The 19,640-nt window shown below is 43.6% G+C and overlaps 1 protein-coding gene across 9 annotated transcripts in view; it reads right to left on the reverse strand.

Annotated features, from left to right (window-relative positions):
- Positions 1-19,640, reverse strand: part of SENP6 (SUMO specific peptidase 6) — a 147,676-nt gene that overhangs the window by 13,094 nt on the left and 114,942 nt on the right. For all 9 annotated transcript variants that reach the window (XM_077289874.1, XM_077289873.1, XM_077289871.1 and 6 more), the window contains 5 exons: positions 16,194-16,606; positions 9,579-9,673; positions 8,685-8,773; positions 6,373-6,441; positions 5,863-6,013 (listed from right to left, as the gene is read on the reverse strand). In XM_077289874.1, coding sequence (XP_077145989.1) covers positions 5,863-6,013; positions 6,373-6,441; positions 8,685-8,773; positions 9,579-9,673; positions 16,194-16,606 — 817 coding nt within the window. The remainder of the gene's footprint in view (positions 1-5,862; positions 6,014-6,372; positions 6,442-8,684; positions 8,774-9,578; positions 9,674-16,193; positions 16,607-19,640) is intronic.

Genomic DNA, 19,640 nt, shown 5'->3' on the forward strand with positions numbered 1-19,640 from the left:
AACCCCTTAGAAAGGGGGAAGGTCACCAAAGGTGACCACCGTCTTCCTCTCAGCCCTCTCCGAGGAGAGGGATGAGGGGGGGACAGGGCAAGGACTGGCCACCAAAATAGTCGCCCTGATACACCCGTAAGGGTGACAGGGGACGAAGTCCTGCCCAGCAGGTCCGAGAGGGTGCGATGTGGGTGATACCACACTGCTCTCTCGGTCGCTCAAAGGGGGAAAACAGGGTGAGCAAAACTGCACCCTGTTACCCTGAAGAAAGTATCTGAAAAAGAAAGGGGGAAAAGATTAATAACAAACGACAAATCCCTGTAAAAGAAATGCGGATCTGGGGTTAGATTCAGGTCCGCCTCCTACAGACACTAAGCAAAAACTGAGTTGCCTGGTGCCTGTCGGAGGGTGTATACTGCCGGGGAGGAGCTACTACTTCTTTATTTGCATAGTGTCAGCCTCCTAGCGACAGCAGCATACACCCATGGTTACCTGTGTCCCCCAATGAAGCGAGAAAGAAAGTTGACTCCTCCCCTGCAGACTACACTCACTTGCAGACCCCAGACTAAACCAGTTTTAGCCTAGTGTCAGTAGGTGGCAGACACAGGTCTGGGATCGAGGTCTGTTAGTTCCTTTAGTTTTTTTTCCTGATTATTTTTTTTCTTTTCTTTCCTATTTTAGGTTGTGATACAGCAGAATTGCCTCTCTATCACCCTACAAAGAGACAGAATAATGTGACCTCTCTGATCTGGACAGCAGGACCGTATTTCCCCAACGCAGTCGCATTTAGGTGATCAGGCGCATGGTCCATTTCCTGGTAGCACTCCCACCACCAAGGCATGTAGCATGGAGTGAAGATGGAACCTATCAGGCCTGGGGCAAACAAAAGGGAGAATAAATCGTAGCCTGACTGCACTATTTCAGCCAGCTATATTTCCCTCTGTAACACTCCCAACATTTCAGAGATAGTATACTTTGAAGATCCCCCTGGGGACCATAGCTGGAGAGGAGTCTAGTCAGCTTCTGCCACCCGATGGCTTCTCACTGACAGCTTTCTTCCTCGCATATGCATAGGAAGAAACCAGTCAATCGTAAGAAGCTGTCATGTGAAGAACCAGTCGGAGGGCAAAGCCAGACCAGACTCTTCCGCTACCGTACTCGGCTGGAACTTCAAAGTATATTATCTCTGAAATACCATAGCATTTAAGGGAAGGATACACCTGGTAGCAAATGTTAAGCCTGGTTTCAATTCATGCTCCCAGCGGTTTGGCAAGCATGAATCGCCTTACAGGTTTCCTTTAAATTAATTCATTTTCTCCAATTACCCTTTGTAAAAAAAGGACATTTAGAGCTAAGTAACAAAATGTTTTGGTTTTTTTTTGCTTTCGCAGCTGCTACAAAATTCTGTGATATGAAAACTGCCTCTTCACAGAGGGAGAGGACAAACTACAGTGCCACCTAAATGTTTAGAAAGCGGGTGGACAGACATCTCCCTTGATGTGTTGGAAGATGTACTCGGTGGATATTCTGATCTAATACTAGAGATACGAGGGGTGGTGAGGAAAGATGAGGCTGCTAAAACTGCTGTGTACGTGAAATAACCTTTACCACATGCAGTTAAGGTATCTCAAGGTCACAGCTGCGGTGTAAACTATTGGCCATGCTCATAAGCACCAGTCCAATTAACATTCTAGGACAGATTTCTGTCAGTGTAACAAGATAGTAGTAGTCATTTGTATGTAATACAGCAATTACCACCCTTAGACAAAATGCGTGAGACTTGCTAATTACAAGTATTGAGGGATGGGCACACCACACCTGGGTTCTTTGGCTGTTACTGTATGGCCACTAGACCTCAAGAGCCGAAGGGCAGGAAACAGTGGAGTATTGCATAACGTGCCCGCTACCCCACTCGGTGTCTTAATTTCAACTGTATCTGCGTCGCCAAGATGTAGATACAATTAAAAACTATGGTGAGACAAGGAGCAGTTGGCTCCCTGCGCCACCAATCAGCCTGAGCATACGAGTCTCAACACAGCAGGAGTGAGAACATCACTAGATTTTTTCCTGCTGCGAGAAGCCTCAGTCTTAACTTTGCACAGAACGGAGTAGCACATTCGTGATGGGGCGAGGTTTTTTTTTTTTGCCCATCCTTACTTGTTTAAGGAGACTGTGGAGAGTATCAAATGGAGTGTGGAGGGAGGGTCTATGGATCCATTATAGTGGGTGTGTGTGAGATGAGGGAGGGTCTGTTGGAGATCATACTGTGCGTGTGGGAGTCAACATACTTTGTGTAGAAGCATCATACTGAGTATGGGGACAATGGGGGTATCATACTGTGTATGTATGGGGGGAGGGCTGTGAGGTCATCGGGGGAGGGAGCTAAAGACCCAAGTACATCTATACTTATACATACTTAAGGTTGTACAACAAGAGATGTATGACTAATAAACTTAATGGTTTTCGTTAGCTGCTACTGGTGAAAAACATGTTAGAATAATGCCTCTTTCACATTTTCGTCTTTCAGCTCCCGTCACAATCCGTCGTTTTTTGAGAATGCAGGATCCTGCAAAAATTTTTTAAGGATCCTGCATTTTCTCATAGACTTGTAATAGCGACGGATTGTGACGGATGGCCATCTGTTTCATTCGTCGTGCACCGGATCCTGCATAAATAAATGGTCCGTCGGGCAGAGAAAACGTTCAGAGGAACGTTTTTTCTGCACGTCGGAAAAAATCGGTCAGCAACGCATCCTGCGCTGCCCGTCACTGGCTACAATGGAAGCCTATGGGCGCAGGATGCGTCGCTGCCTGTGAAAAGCAGGAATCCAGCAACTGGTCCCGTCTTTTCAAAGAGAGCATGCGTGGAAGAATATCCTGTTAGGGAAATTCTCTCGCTCATTCTTTTTCTCTTTTTACTTTTGATGCTGCCTATGCAGCATCAATAGTAACAAGATATAATGTTTAAAATAATTTAAAAAAATCGCAATATTCTCACCTACCGGCATTCCCGCGCAGCGTCACGGATGCTCCCAGCAGCTAGCGTTACTTCCTAGTAATACATTGCGAAATCTCGCGAGAAGTCTTGCTGCGAAGACGCATACACAACAGGTGCACATAGGCTCGACGGGTCCGTCAGAAAGACGGGCCCAGTGCACACGTTTTCCACAATCTGCACAGGATCCGTCATTTCAACGTCTTGACGGATCCTGTGCAGATTTGGAAGACGGAAGTGTGAAAATAGCCTAAGCCCTATTGCAACATGTATTAACTGTATAAACTAGTCAACATACTGTATATACTCGAGTATAAGTCGACCCTAGTATAAGCTGAGGCACCTAATTTTGCCACGGAAAACTTATTGATTCGAGGATAAGTCAGGTTTGCATTGTCCCTTCATCCCTATCCTGGGATGCATGGCTCCTTATCCCCTATCCTTGTATGCATGGCTTCCCATTCCTATCCTTGTATGCATGGTTCCCTCCATCCCTATCCTTGTATGCATGGCTTCCCATCCCTATCCTTGTATGCATGGTTGCCCATTCCTATCCTTGTATGCATGGTTCCTATAACAAAAAAAACACATCCTACTTACCTTCCCTGCGCGCCCTCGCTGCATTTCGTTCTGGCACCAGCAACTCTTCCTGCCGAGCGATCCAGTGTGCCCGCTCATTAAGGTAATGAATATTCACTCCACGCTTATGGGAGTGCAGAGAGGTGAATATTCATTACCTTAGTGAGTGGGGACACGTGATCCCTCAGCCGGAAGAGCTGCTGGCGCTGGAACGAGATGCAGCAAGGGTGCGCAGGGAAGGTAAGAAGGATGTGTGCTGAAGGCCGGCGGCTGCAGCTCTAACTGTGATAACTATAAGAGAAATGAATATTCACTGTCAGCGCAGTGAATATTCATTTCTCTTTAGCAGCGGGCACAGGCTTTAGCCGCAGCCGCCGGCTCCTGCCTCTGTGACCCACTGCTCCCCCTCCCCCTTTCTGGGACAATGACTCGTGTACAAGCTGAGAGGGGTGTTTTCAGCACAAAAAAATATGCTGAAAAACTCGGCTTATACACGAGTATATACGGTATTTCATTCTGCTCAATATTAAGCAATAAAAATGAATATAAAATATCAAGCAAAATTAAAATTAGCAAGTAGAGTAGTCAGTGTCCCTCATGTGGCCTCTTGGGAAAATTAATTGCCCAGCCCTGCATTAGACTATAATGTGTACTTGTTTGTCCGTGAATGTCACAGATAGAACACTCAAGTGAATAACAGACACCTGAATGAGATCTAAGGAGCATCCTTTTGATAAAGGCCCTACATGTGTTATTTGTTAGGGACTTCTGTCCCCCAGTACCTGGGGCAAACAGCAGGAAAGGGGCAGTGATGTTGTTGTAGCAGGCAATAGCCACTTATAAAATTCTATAAGGTATTACACAGGTGTGAACTGGATCTTTAGAAGCTCATCTGCTCTACGTGTGGACAACTGAGGTTTGCGATGGATGGTAACTGGCAATATTAAAATTAACTTCCATAAATGCATTTTTGAGTTGTTGTTTAATCTTTATTTTTATTTTTGAGCTAATGATATGCTCGTGCTCTGGGACGGCCTGTGAGGGGTTTACATGTGGTGCTCTAATTAGGTATTCATCAGTATGGCTTCTGACAGGTCAATGATCCCTCAGTCACTTGCCCCCTATTTTACATAATGAATATTATATATATTAAAAAAAAAAATCCCCTTCTGCAGGTAGGCTCCTGCGCTGCACCATGATCACATCCATATTGTGCATTTAATTATTCCTTTTGATGGTATCCACAAATTCCTAAAAAAAGAAAAAAAAAACGGTTTGAAAATGGAGCCGGACGCATCTGCGCAGTAGCATCTATCGGCAATCCGATAGCTGCTACTGCGCCGCCATCTTGCTAGAGAAAGAAAAAAAAAGGCCTCTTCCAAGATGGTACCGCCAGCGCAAGCCAGTAGCATCAATCGGATCGCTAATAGATGCTATTGCACAGGAAGCACCATCTTAGTGGAGACATTGGTTTTTTTTCCCCTTTCTCTAGCAAGATGGTGCCGCCGCCTGCGCAGTAGCAGCTATCGCCAATCTGATTGCTGGATCAACGATAGATGCTACTGCGCAGGCGCGGCCAGTGCCATTTTCAAACTGATTTTTTTTTTTTTAAGGAATTTGTGGATACCATCAAAAAGAATAATTAAATGCTCAATATGGATGCGATCATGGTGCCTGGTAGCAGCTATTGAATCACCTCTATATACACTATATAGCTGCTACTGTGCAGGCGCAGCGGGCACCATTTTCAAACGGATTTTTTTTTTTAACATCAGGATAACCTCAACCATAATAATTATAAACGCAGCACACATGCGATTAAGCTGCAGCGCAGGTGCCACATGGCTGTCCCTTGTCTGCAGAAGGTTTTTCTTTTCAGTTTGTATATATAATATTAATTATGCAAACAAGGGGCAGGTCCAGTGAGTGATCAGTGACCTGTCAGAAGCCATGCTGGTAAATACCTAAGCAGAGCACCACATGAAGACCCCCCCACAGGCCGCCCCGGAGTACGAGAATCTCTAACTCAAAATTGAAATTAAACATTAAACAGCAACCACAAGATAGATTTCATCAACCAAGGTATCATTTTAAATCAGTATAACGGCGCCGACCTGACACTGTCTGTAGGCTACTGTGCACAATCCTGAAGACAGGTTCCCTTTAAGCGCTGGTTTATCACATGCTGGATAAATAGTGGGACTATGTATCAATAATCTCTTGAATTGCTTCCACATTCAGTGTAACAATTTGGGACTGAGTATACTATATAAACTGATACTAAAAAGACTAGCTCACCTCAAAAAAGCTCTCCACATACTGCAGTACAAACACTCCGCAATCACTGAAGTTGTTCTGCTGAGGCACTCTGGGGTTGGAACCTTTCATGTAGTCTTTGGAAAAGCTTCTCTTGCTTCCTTTCTTCACTTCCCATTCTACTTCCAGGTATCTGACAGATATACATATATATAATCTCAGCATACAAAGGACAAAAATTCATAATGAGTAGTGATGAGCAAATGTGCGAAGATGGCGTCTTATCCGAGCATCTGGATATGCTCGTATATTATGTTTGAGTCCCTGCGGCTGCATGATTTGTGGCTGTTACACAATTCCCACATGTTGTGTCTGTCTAACAGCCGCAAATCATGCAGCCATAGAGACTCGAACATAATATGGAAAAAACTCCCAGATGCTCAGATAACGGTCGAGTGTGCTGGGATAAGATGTTATCCGAGCACGTCCGCTCATCACTAATAAGTAGCAAACAAACTCCCCTAAAACGAACGGACACAAAACAGAACTTACTCTCGTAAAGTTTTCACCACATTGGAACGAGAAGGACCTCTCAGAGAATCCATAATCAGTATGCACGGTCTGGGACAAAGAAGAAAAAATAGTAAGAGGTGTTACATGTGCATACCTGATATAAATACATCCAGAAAAAAAAAAAAAAAAAAAAAATATATATATATATATATATATATATATATATATATATATATATATATATATATATATATATATATATATATATATATATATATATATATATCAGAAACAAACACAAAAGTGAACAGCACTGCCCGAAAACTTGTTGATTAAATTAAAGCCGGTGTATTAAGTCATTTTTGTCCAAAAGACAGCCATGTTATAGGATTCTGGGTGCAACTCCATGGAAAATCAGATTTGTTCCATAGTGTGAAGAGAAGAAAAAATGGAATGCACTCACCGATCTCAAAAGGAAGCTTTTATTGAATCTTCCGTTTCGCGCAGTGCTTGCGGACCCGTTGAAGCGCAAGCACTGCGCGAAACGGCAGTCGTCTCTTCCTGCTCGCCCGAGCTCCACTCCTCTTCCCCCGGCCCTGAAGTTTTATTTATGAAGATTCAATAAAAGCTGCCTTTTGAGATCGGTGAGTGCATTCCAATTTTTCTTCTCTTCACAATATATATATATATATATATATATATATATATATATATATATATATATATATATATATATATATATATATATATACATATACACATACATACACATACATATGCACACACATCCATAATTGTATAAAGGCATAGTCATCTTAGTGAATGAAAATTTTCTACTTTGCAGTAAGTAATAAAAATGCCATAAACAGTCTCTCCCTCTCATTATTCTGGCATCTGGTAAATATTAATAATTATGGTATTCCTAACTGACCTAAAACGGGAAAGGTTTATTCTGATTTCATGCCAGATATTGAGAAAAACATTCATATGTGTCTTTTCATATAGTGTATGTAAACTTCTGGTTTCAGCTGTACACAGAGATAAAAGTCCCTGCAATAAACCAGCAGAGAATAACATAGTGAATGCAATCAGGGCCCCTTATTCCTACTGTAATGTATACATTACTAATCATCATCAGCTGGGACACAATACGGCAGTTGCCATGCTGGAGAAAACGGCGGCCTCCCTAGGGACAGTAAGACAATACTTCAGGGACTGGCTGCAGAAGATTGTCAACAGTGGAAAGAACTCACAATATTGGCAGACTCATGAAATATCTCTCAATTAGCCTACAGAGCTGAAATCCTTTCACGGTGCGGCGATGGAGACACGAAGCCCCCAATTCGTTTTGCGGAGCTAGTCTAAACCCTTTTCTCCTTCTTGCTTTGGACACACAAATTAGAACGCTGTGTGATGAAATGCCTAAGCACTTGTAGGACTCTGCTGTATTATATAAGCAGCTAGTCTTCTGGAAGAAAGAATCATTTATGAGCGATGCCAAGAACAGCACCTCTACCTTTCTATCATAGTAACGAATGCTGGGGTGGGGATAGCGAGCGTCCCAGAGAGGAGCAGTACTGTACTGATGAGACGACTACCATTTGCCTTAGTAGAGTGAGAAATGCTCGTGCATCTCCCCCACTAGATTACTACTGTAGTCTACATTTCACTTCTACAACACGAGAGGGAATTGTGTTTGTGAACAAGCAAAAACAATATACTGTACGGTCTTCACCTCGAGGCAAGAAGAGGAAATCCCATCAAGCTGAAAAGCCTCAGCATTTTATTCTATGGGTCTGCAACGCATAGCTCTGCAACATTATGCATCATTTAACATTCATGAAATGTCAGGGGATCCAGGAGATCACGACATGATCTCAATATTAAGCGACCATAACATTCTATTTTTGATGCATAAGCCTTCAAATACCAATTATCAAACCTCCAGTGCATTACCTGCAAATCTAACTGTATCCCAGCCTGCAGGGAATGTGTGCGAAATAATGACATGACCCCCTCTGTGTAGGTGGTGGGGTTTCTGCCATTTATGCCCCTGAATAAGACTATAAAGAGAGGCTTTTTTCATGTACGGTCGATGAGCTGCCTGCCCCTGAAGACAATTCTACAGGAAAACCGATGGGCACAGAAAGCTCTCCGATATGCCTCAGCTCTAGAAATATTCTCCAGCAGGCTGTTAGCGGACTCTACACAATGTTGTACTGTCGTACACTTATGCAATCGACCTCACAGTGTTCCAGCCATGATCCACTCTTCGGCCCTCAAACACACATTTTCTAAGAAATCCCATTCATTCAGAATAATTCCAGATGTAGTGTGTTCAAAACACCCACTGTTTGCAGAGCGAACGTTTGAGATGCCATTTTCCTGCTTCAGAAGTGAAATTGTCATCAGCAAGGCCGCCATCGTCGCTGCTTTCATCCTATAGAAATAAGTCCATATAAACACTTAACACAGGAGTCATGAAAGGGAATCTGTCAGCAGGCTTTTGCCATGTTCTCTAAGCATAGCATGACTTAGGAGGCAGAGACCCCAATTTCAGCGATGTGTTACTTACTGGGCTGTTGTGTTGTTGCTTTAATAAACAGGAGATCATCATTACAGGACTAGTTCTCTCCTGCCATCTAGTCCTCCTACTGTGTGCAACCCCACCCCCAACACTGATTGGCAGCTTTCTGCCTATGCAGAGGGTGCACAGAAAGCTGCCAAATCAGCTTTCTGCCTATGCAGAGGGTGCACAGAAAGCTGCCAATCAGTGTTGTGTGGCAGGTTTATACAGATCTAAAAATGCATAGAACCACTAACTCTCCAGCAGATAAAACAGTGATGTTATCAAAACGACAGCATGCAGACCAGTAAGCGACACATAGCTGGAATCAGGGTCTCAGTCTCTACAGGCTCTCAGACTACATAGCAAAAACCTGGTGACAGATTACCTTTAATACAAAGACTCAAATTATTGTATGCAAAAACCAAAACACTAAATAACTGCTAATGCAAATATAAACGATAATCACAGCTTACCCAACTAAAAAAGCATAACCAAATATAAGAAACTATAGGACAATTGGGCCCAGTACTGACTGAGCGGATCTAAAATTGACTTCTGTACGTGAGAGATAAAACCCAGAACTGAAAAGGTATTCTACAATGTATTACGTCCTAACCCCCCACTAAGATTGCTCTAGTATGTTCCTGGATTAAGTTCCTGTTACTCTTATTCGTACCAGATTATCCTGATCAGAATCTATCAATTCCTCTTCACTTTTCTTCGGGTCATCTGGAGAGTCACTATAGCTCATCTTTATTCTTTGCAAACCATCTAGATGGAGTAAATAAAACACAACATGATCAATTACATCCTAGGTATAAAAAAATCTAAAACATTTAATAAACAACTTCTACACAGGTATCTTTCAACCTTTTCTAATGCCAGGATGCTGTTACATGTAGCTATACCGTAACTGCGTAGCGGCCACTACAGAAGACTATGTGAGCAGCAGGGAAGACATGACTTTCATTGGAGCAGCGCTGGGGTTATCTTGCACTGTGGGAAGGAATGATGGACAGTCAGCCCCAGGTTCAGTATAAAACCTATCCTTGTGATAATCAACATCAAATTGGTGGGGGTCCGACATTCAGCACCCCCAATGATCACCTGCAGCCACGAGCAGTTGTACACAGGATACGGAGCAGCACAGCACAGCTCTGTCACAAGGTTTAGAGGCCACCTCCATGTACCAGCCAGCAGAATAGAAGCTGACGTGGACCACCACACGTGTGATTGAGCCGTGCTGTCGTGCTCTGTACACCGGCTACATTCAGCCACTACTGGAGCTGGTAAAGTGGATTACCATCTCACCGATGACCTACCCACTGACAGGACATCAATAGCACAGTAGCGGATAACGCCACTAGTTAGGTCCAATTTGGAAAGTTAATTTTTCTAGTTATTTTGGCTGGTGCACATAAAGGAGCTCAGATTTGAGCATGTAGTTCTTTCTGTCTGTTTCCAACATCAACAGCACAAGTGTGACTGCAACTCTAATACAAACTGCACCTGAATGAGTACAAAAGAATCCACAGGCATTCACTCCCCCCAACTATAGGCGCATGTAGTTCTATCATACACAAGTCCAGCAATACTTACCGGATTTTTCAGATTTCGGGGGAAAATGGGGGTGCGTCTTATGCAGATATATCTTACCGGCCGTGGTGGAGCAGGGTCCTGCTGGAGGAGGCAAGAGTGGAGCGTGGCTGCAGGCTGGGATGAGGCGGTATTCGGATGTGCAGCGCTTAACTGTGGGTGTTCGGTGGTGCAGGGGCTCTGCTGACATTCTGTGAAAGCCCAGAGCCCCCGCACTTACACGGTTTCCTATGCGGTGGACTCAGGGAATATGACCGCCCCCTCATCCCAGCCTGCAGCAACACTCCACTCCTGCCTCCTGGGACCCCGCTTCATTGCAGCCACCACCCCCGGTAAGCAGTAAGGCTTCTTTCACACTAGCGTCGGGCTCGGCCCGTCGCAGTACGTCGGGCCGAGGTCCCCGACGCTAGCGTTGTCCCCGCCGCACAACGGGGGCAGCGGATGCATTTTTCCAGCGCATCCGCTGCCCCATTGTGAGGTGCGGGGAAGTGCGTGGAGGTGGGGGCGGAGTTCCGGCCGCGCATGCGCGGTCGGAAAAAGCGGACCGTCGGGAGCAAAAAACGTTACATGTAACGTTTTTTGGTCCCGACGGTCCACCACAGCACGGTGCAACCGTCGCACGACGGTTGCGACGTGTGGCAATGCGTCGCAAATGCGTCGCTAATGTTAGTCAATGCTGAAAAAACGCATCCTGCAAGCACTTTTGCAGGATGCGTTTTTTCGGCAAAACGACGCATTTGCGACGTATTGCAGTTAATGCTAGTGTGAAAGTAGCCTAAGATGCATGGATTAAAAGACGCACCACCATTTTAATAAAAAAAAAAAGTTTTTTTTCCTATATTTGTCATTTGCATATAAAATAAACAAATAATTGTAAATCATGCAAAAACAAAAAAAAAAGGTTTAACCCCTTAATCCCATATGACATACTATCCCGTCAAGGTGACCTGGGACTTAATTCCCAGTGACGGGATAGTACGTCATATGCGATCGGCCGGGTGTCAGCTGACTATCGCAGCTGACATCCGGCACTATGTGCCAGGAGCGTTCACGGAATAGAGGTACAGAGAGGAACATCAAGTGCATGTATACTAATGCCAGAAGCCTCGCCAACAAAATGGACGAATTAGAACTAATGTTGTTGGAGCATAATTATGACATGGTGGGAATATCTGAAACATGGCTGGATGAGAGTTATGACTGGGCTGTTAACTTGCAGGGCTATAGCCTTTTCAGAAATGACCGTACAGATGAGTGAGGGGGTGGGGTGTGTCTGTATGTAAAATCCACCTTAAAACCCATCCTGCGTGATAATATAGGTGAATCTAATGAAAATGTAGAGTCCCTGTGGGTGGAGATAAGGGGAGGGGGAAAAAATAATAAATTACTGATAGGGGTTTGTTATAAATCTCCAAAAATAATGGAAGCAATGGAGAATATCCTCGTAAAGCAAATAGATGAAGCTGCGACTCAAGGAGAAGTCATTATTATGGGGGACTCCAACTACCCTGAAATAGATTGGGGAACAGAAACCTGCAGTTCCAGTAAAGGTATTTGGTTTTTGACAACTATGAGAGACAATTACCTTTCACAACTGGTTCAGGACCCAACAAGGAGGGGGGCACTGCTAGACCTAATATTAACCAACAGGCCAGACCGCATATCAAATATAAGGGTTGGGGGTCACTTGGGGAATAGTGATCACAAAATAATAAGTTTTCAGGTCTCCTTTAATAAGATGGGTAGTAGGGGGGTGACAAGGACACTAAACTTCAGGAGGGCAAATTTCCAACGGATGAGAGAGGATCTTGGTGCAATTAACTGGGGCGATATCCTGAGACATAAAAATGCACAAAGAAAATGGGAGACGTTTATTAGCATCCTGGATAGGACCTGTGCACAGTATATACCGTATGGGAATAAACATACTAGAAATAGGAGGAAACCAATATGGCTAAATAGAGCTGTAAGGGGCGCAATAAGGGACAAAAAGAAAGCATTTAGAGAATTAAAGGAAGTAGGTAGTGAGGAGGCATTAAATAAATATAGAAAATTAAATAAATTCTGTAAAAAGCAAATCAAGGTAGCAAAGATTGAGACAGAGAGACTCATTGCCAGAGAGAGCAAAAATAACCCCAAAATATTCTTTAACTACATAAATAGTAAGAAACTAAAAAATGATAGTGTTGGCCCCCTTAAAAATAGTCTGGGTGAAATGGTGGATGAGGATGAGGAAAAAGCCAATATGCTAAATGACTTTTTTTCCTCAGTATTTACAAAAGAAAATCCCATGGCAGCCAATATGACTAGTGATAAAAATTCCCAATTAAATGTTACCTGCTTAACCCAGCAGGAAGTACGGCGGCGTCTAAAAATCACTAAAATGGACAAATCTCCGGGCCCGGATGGGATACACCCCCGAGTACTGCAGGAACTAAGTACAATCATTGATAGACCGTTATTTTTAATCTTTAAAGAGTCCATAATAACAGGGTCTGTACCACAGGACTGGCGTATAGCAAATGTGGTGCCAATATTCAAAAAGGGGACAAAAACTGAACTCGGTAATTATAGGCCAGTAAGCTTAACCTCTACTGTTTGTAAAATCCTGGAGGGCATTCTAAGGGATACTATACTGGAGTATCTGAAGAGGAATAATCTCATGACCCAGTATCAGCACGGGTTTACTAGGGACCGTTCATGTCAGACTAATTTGATCAGCTTCTATGAAGAGGTAAGTTCCGGACTGGACCAAGGGAACCCAGTGGATGTAGTGTATATGGACTTTTCAAAAGCTTTTGATACGGTGCCACACAAAAGGTTGATACATAAAATGAGAATAATGGGGATAGGGGAAAATATGTGCAAGTGGGTTGAGAGCTGGCTCAGGGATAGGAAACAAAGGGTGGTTATTAATGGAGCACACTCGGACTGGGTCGCGGTTAGCAGTGGGGTACCACAGGGGTCAGAATTGGGCCCTCTTCTTTTTAACATATTTATTAATGACCTTGTAGGGGGCATTCAGAGTAGAATTTCAATATTTGCAGATGACACTAAACTCTGCAGGGTAATCAAGACAGAGGAGGACAATTTTGTATTACAGGATGATTTATGTAAACTAGAAGCTTGGGCTGATAAATGGCAAATGAGCTTTAATGGGGATAAATGTAAGGTCATGCACTTGGGTAGAAGTAATAAGATGTATAACTATGTGCTTAATTCTAAAACTCTGGGTAAAACTGTCAATGAAAAGGACCTGGGTGTATGGGTGGATGACAAACTCATATTCAGTGGCCAGTGTCAGGCAGGTGCTACAAAGGCAAATAAAATAATGGGATGCATTAAAAGAGGCATAGATGCTCATGAGGAGAACATAATTTTACCTCTATACAAGTCACTAGTGCGACTGTGCACAGTTCTGGTCTCCGGTGTATAAGAAAGACATAGCTGAACTAGAGCGGGTGCAGAGAAGAGCGACCAAGGTTATTAGAGGACTGGGAGGTCTGCAATACCAAGATAGGTTATTACACTTGGGGCTATTTAGTTTGGAAAAACGAAGGCTAAGGGGTGATCTTATGTTAATGTATAAATATATGAGGGGACAGTACAAAGACCTTTCTGATGATCTTTTTAATCATAGACCGGTGACAGGGACAAGGGGGCATCCTCTACGTCTGGAGGAAAAAAGGTTTAAGCATAATAACAGACGCGGGTTCTTTACTGTAAGAGCAGTGAGACTATGGAACTCTCTGCCGTATCATGTTGTAATGAGTGATTCATTACTTAAATTTAAGAGGGGACTGGATGCCTTTCTGGAAAAGTATAATGTTACAGGGTATATACACTAGATTCCTTGATAGGGCGTTGATCCAGGGAACTAGTCTGATTGCCGTATGTGGGGTCGGGAAGGAATTTTTTTCCCCATGGTGGAGCTTACTCTTACCACATGGGTTTTTTTGCCTTCCCCTGGATCAACATGTTCAACTAGATGAACTTAAAGTCTTCTTTCAACTTTAATAACTATGATAATAACTATGATAATACTATGATAATACTATGATAATTAACCCCCGGCACACTGCGATCAAACATGATCGCAGTGTTCTGGCGGTATAGGGAAGGATCGCGCAGGGAGGGGGCTCCCTGCGGCTTCCCTGAGACCCTCGGAGCAACGCGATGTGATCACATTGCTCCGAGCGTCTCTTACCTCCTCTCCTTGCAGGTGCCCGGATCCAAGATGGCCGCGGGGCTGCATCCGGGTCCTGCAGGGAGGTGGCTTACTAAGCGCCTGGTCAGAGCAGGCGCTGGTATGCCTGCAGCGCTGTAAGTCAGATTGCTGATCTGACAGAGTGCTGTGCAAACTGTCAGATCAGCGATTTGTGATGTGGGGCCATGTATCGTGAGATTTTGAGTGCAAACCTCCTTCCATCAGCAAGGGCATTGAAGATGAAACGTGGCTGGGTCTTTCAACATGACAATGATCCAAAGCACACCGCCAGGGCAACGAAGGAGTGGCTTCGTAAGAAGCATTTCAAGGTCCTGGAGTGGCCTAGCCAGTCTCCAGATCTCAACCCTATAGAAAACCTTTGGAGGGAGTTGAAAGTCCGTGTTGCCAAGCGAAAAGCCAAAAACATCACTGCTCTAGAGGAGATCTGCATGGAGGAATGGGCCAACATACCAACAACAGTGTGTGGCAACCTTGTGAAGACTTACAGAAAACGTTTGACCTCTGTCATTGCCAACAAAGGATATATTACAAAGTATTGAGATGAAATTTTGTTTCTGACCAAATACTTATTTTCCACCATAATATGCAAATAAAATGATAAAAAAACAGAATGTGATTTTCTGGATTTTTTTTTCTCAGTTTGTCTCCCATAGTTGAGGTCTACCTATGATGTAAATTACAGACGCCTCTCATCTTTTTAAGTGGTGGAACTTGCACTATTGCTGACTGACTAAATACTTTTTTGCCCCACTGTATGTACGGTGTTTATTTAATTTCTTTATTTTAATGGGGGAGAGAGAGGGAGGTGATTTTAACTTTAGTATTTTTTTTTTTTTCTTCATATTTTTCAAAACTTTTTTTCCAACTTTTCACTGCAGTAGTTCGTCCCTTAGGGGGCTTGAACCTGCAATCATCTTGCGATCAGTGAATTTTCAGACCATGCCATATGGGTTTTAATCTTTTTTTCTATTTCTTATGGATAATAAAAAAGTAACATATTTTTAATTAGATTTGTGGATGTGCAGTTTTTTTATTAATCAAAAAATGTACCAAGTTAGAAGTCCACAATATGAGTGCCACCCACAGATATGGACTATTTGCATGATGCAAATTTTTTTATGCAGATATTTTTATATGACAGTGCATCACTGCCTGGATGTGTAAAATACATTGGCTTCCATTAGGCCTACATATGACATGCATGTCACCTTGTGCGGTCCAGTGTTAGCTAAGCACTACTGCTTCCTTCCTAATATCACACCATGCCTGTCCATGCGTTGTATTTGGTACTGCAGCTGAGCTCCACCACACACAACCCGAGGATGGATGTGGTATGGGGTTCTTCTTATCCTCTATAACCCTTTTAAGAAGAACCCAATTTTTAACATCACTTATGTTCCTGTATAAACATAATGTTTTTCTAAATATGAGCATTAAATGAGAGAAAATGCACTTTCTGCTACTCACCAGACTGCTTCAATGGAGTTTTACATTCGCTTGCTATTCCATTGACATTTTCAGTACTACAGTCCATTTGAGGAAATGGAGTTTGCAGAGAGGCATCGGATTCTTGGAGCCCTTGATCATTTTTTCTGACGCCGTGTCTTCTTTTGTTGCCTGGGCTGTCGCTATCGTCAGTTCCAGAACTTGTGTCACCAGAAGCAAGAGTTTGCTTTTTGCTGGACGATTTCTTAGGCGTTGACTTAGAAGAACCGCTTTGCAAACAGGTTCGTAATTCAGCAGAAGGAGGAGATGCTCGATTATCATCTGTCTGTGCCGCAGCTGTGGATGGACTACTAGTTTCTTGGTAGTACTCATTAGGATAATACATCGGTTCGTTTAGGCCAGGAAAACAAATGACCGCTAAAAACCAATGAGCACTGCAAGAGAAATAAAAACATGACAAACCAACCAAACTATCCAATATACCATATCTTTGTACAGTCATGAATAAAAGTGTTGGCACCCTTGAAATTGTTCCAGAAAATAAAGTATTTCCCCAAGAAAATTACTGCAATTACACGTTTTATTATACACATGATTATTTCATTTGTGTATTGGAACAACACAAAAAAAGACAAATTGGACATAATTTCACACAAAACCCCAAAAATTGTCTGGGAAAAAAAAAATGTTGCCATCTTTCCAAAACTGTGTGCAAACAACTTTGTTGTTTCAAGCATGTGATGCTTGTTCAAACTCACCTGTGGCAAGTAACAGGTGTGGTAAATTTGAAAATCACACATGAAACCATGTAAAAAGGGGAGAAGTTGACTCAGTCTCTGCACTGTGTGTGCCACACTATGATTGGAGAGCAGAAAGAGGAGAAGAGAACTGTCTGGGGACTGGAGTACCAAAATTATTTAAGAATATAAATAATCTCAAGGTTACTATTCCATCTCCAGAGATCTTGATGTTCCTTTGTCCGTGGGGCGCCACATAAATCAAGAAGTTTACAATCCATGGCACTGTAGCTAATCTCCCTGGACATGGACGGCAGAAAAAAATTTATGAAATGTTGCAATGCAGAATAGTCCGGATGGTGGAAAGGCAGCCCCAATTAAGTTCCAAAAAAATTCAAGCTGTCCGGCAGGCTCAGGGTGCATCAGTGTCAGCAAATATGGCGAGGTTCAAAGATGATTTGGGGTTGTTTTGCTTGGTGCTTTGACTGTGTACAAAGCATCATGAAATCTGAAGATTACGAACAGATTTTGGGTCATAATGTAGTGCTCAGTGTCAGAAATATAGGTTTGCATCCTAGGTTATGGGTCTTACTGCAGGACAATGACCCCAAACATCCTTCAAGAAGCACCCAGAAATGGATGGAAACAAAGCGCTGGAGAGATCAGAAATGGTCAGCAATAGGTCTGCATCTAAAACCCATTTAACACCTGTGGAGAGATCTTAAAATTGATGTTGGAAGAAGGCACTCTTGAAAACTGCTCCAGCTCTCTCATATTTGAAAAGTGGTCCAAAATTCCAGCTGAGAGGTGTAAGAAGCTTGTTGATGGTTATAGGAAGCGATCGATTGCAATATTGCAAATATTAAGTTGAAGGGGCCAACAATTTTGTTCAGCCCATTTTTGAGGTTTAGTGTGAAATTATGTCCAATTTGCCTTTTTTTCTTGTTTTGCTTTAATAAACACAAAGGAAATAAATACTGTATTTTTCGGATTATAAGATGCACTCCAAATTTTGAGGAAAAAAATAAGAAAAAAATATTTTTTCATAAAATGGTGGAGCTTCTTATAATCCATGCATCTTATTGCTTACCGGGAGTGGTGGGTGCGGTGAAGCGGCGTCCCAGGGTCGCTGCTGCAGGAGGCAGGAGTGGGGTGATGTTGCAGGCTGCAGGCTAGGAAGAGGGGGGCTCCGATGTGCGGCATGATGGTGCGGGGGTCTTGTGTTGGTGCATGTCCGATTATGCTGGCCAGTGCTGCGGGTGCCTCTGGTGCCCAGCGGTGCTGCGTGGGTGTCCAGCTCTGCCAACATTTTGCGACAGGCCAGAGCCCCGGTAATTCCACGGTTCCCTGTGTGTGTGTGCGGTGGACTCCGGGAATATGGCCGCCGTCAGAGATGGCGCATGTGCAGATTGTGATCTCGGGACCAAGATCTCGAGAGATGAGATTTCAGTGCTGAGCTCTCATCTCTCGAGATCTTGGTCCCGAGATCACCATCTGCACATGTGCAGCCCCTGACGGCGGCCATATTCCCAGAGTCCACCGCACACACACAGGGAACCATGGAATTACCGGGGCTCTGGCCTGTCGCAAAATGTCGGCAGATGCCCAGGCAGCGCCAGACACCCATGCACCACCGCTGGGCACCGGAGACACCCGCAGCACCAGCCAGCAACCACCAGGCACCCGGACATCCCCTCATCCGAGTCTGCGGCCTACGACAACGGTATCGGAAAGGCATGCCCGCTGTGACGCACCCCCCTCCCCAACATTGGGTGGAAAAAAGTGCGTGTTATAAAGCAAAAAATACGGAATGTGTATAACAAAACATGTGCAATGGCAATAATTTTCTGGGAGAAATTACTTCATTTTCTAGAACAATTTCAAGGGTGCAAACAATTTTGGCAGGACTGTATGAGTGTTCAATTAGTTTGTGAGCTATATCATTGCCTTTTGTCAACACTTCTAAAGCAGCCTGTATTCAGCAATGGATTATCTAGACTACAGCATAACCACAAAGAAAACTACAGCAAACTGGGCTTGTTTCCACAAGTAAAGCCTGCCATACCTGCAGGAACACTATATAAAGAAATGCTGTAATATTTCGCAGTCAAGCAGATGCAAAAGATACAAGAACTCTTAAAGTAAGTAAACAAGTAATTAACATCCTATAGTTTGTCACGTTGATTAATCTCATAGAAACAGAACTAGGGGCGATCTAATATCATGTATAAGTATATTAGGGGACAATACAAATATCTCTCCGAGGATCTGTTTATACCAAGGAAGGTGACGGGCACAAGGGGGCATTCTCTGCGACTGGATGAGAGAAGGGTTTTCCACCAACATAGAAGAGGATTCTTTACTGTTAGGGCAGTGAGAATCTGGAATTCCTTGCCTGAGGAGGTGGTGATGGTGAACTCAGTGGAGGCGTTCAAGAGAGGCCGGGATGTCTTCCTGGAGCGTAACAATATTGTATCTAAGGCTACTTTCACACTAGCGTCGTTTGCAATATGTTGCAACGCATTGCTCGGGAGAAAAAAAACGCATCCTGCAAAGTTGTCTGCAGGATGCGTTTTTTCCCCATAGACTTACATTACCGACGCATTGCGACGTATTGCCACGTGCGACGGTTGCGTCGTGTTTTGGCGGACCGCCGGCACAAAAAAAGTTACATGTAACGTTTTTTTGTGTGTCGAGTCCACCATTTTGGACCGCGCATGCGCGGCCGAAA

Source organism: Ranitomeya variabilis, chromosome 2, assembly GCF_051348905.1.
Source record: "Ranitomeya variabilis isolate aRanVar5 chromosome 2, aRanVar5.hap1, whole genome shotgun sequence".
NCBI lineage: Eukaryota > Metazoa > Chordata > Amphibia > Anura > Dendrobatidae > Ranitomeya > Ranitomeya variabilis.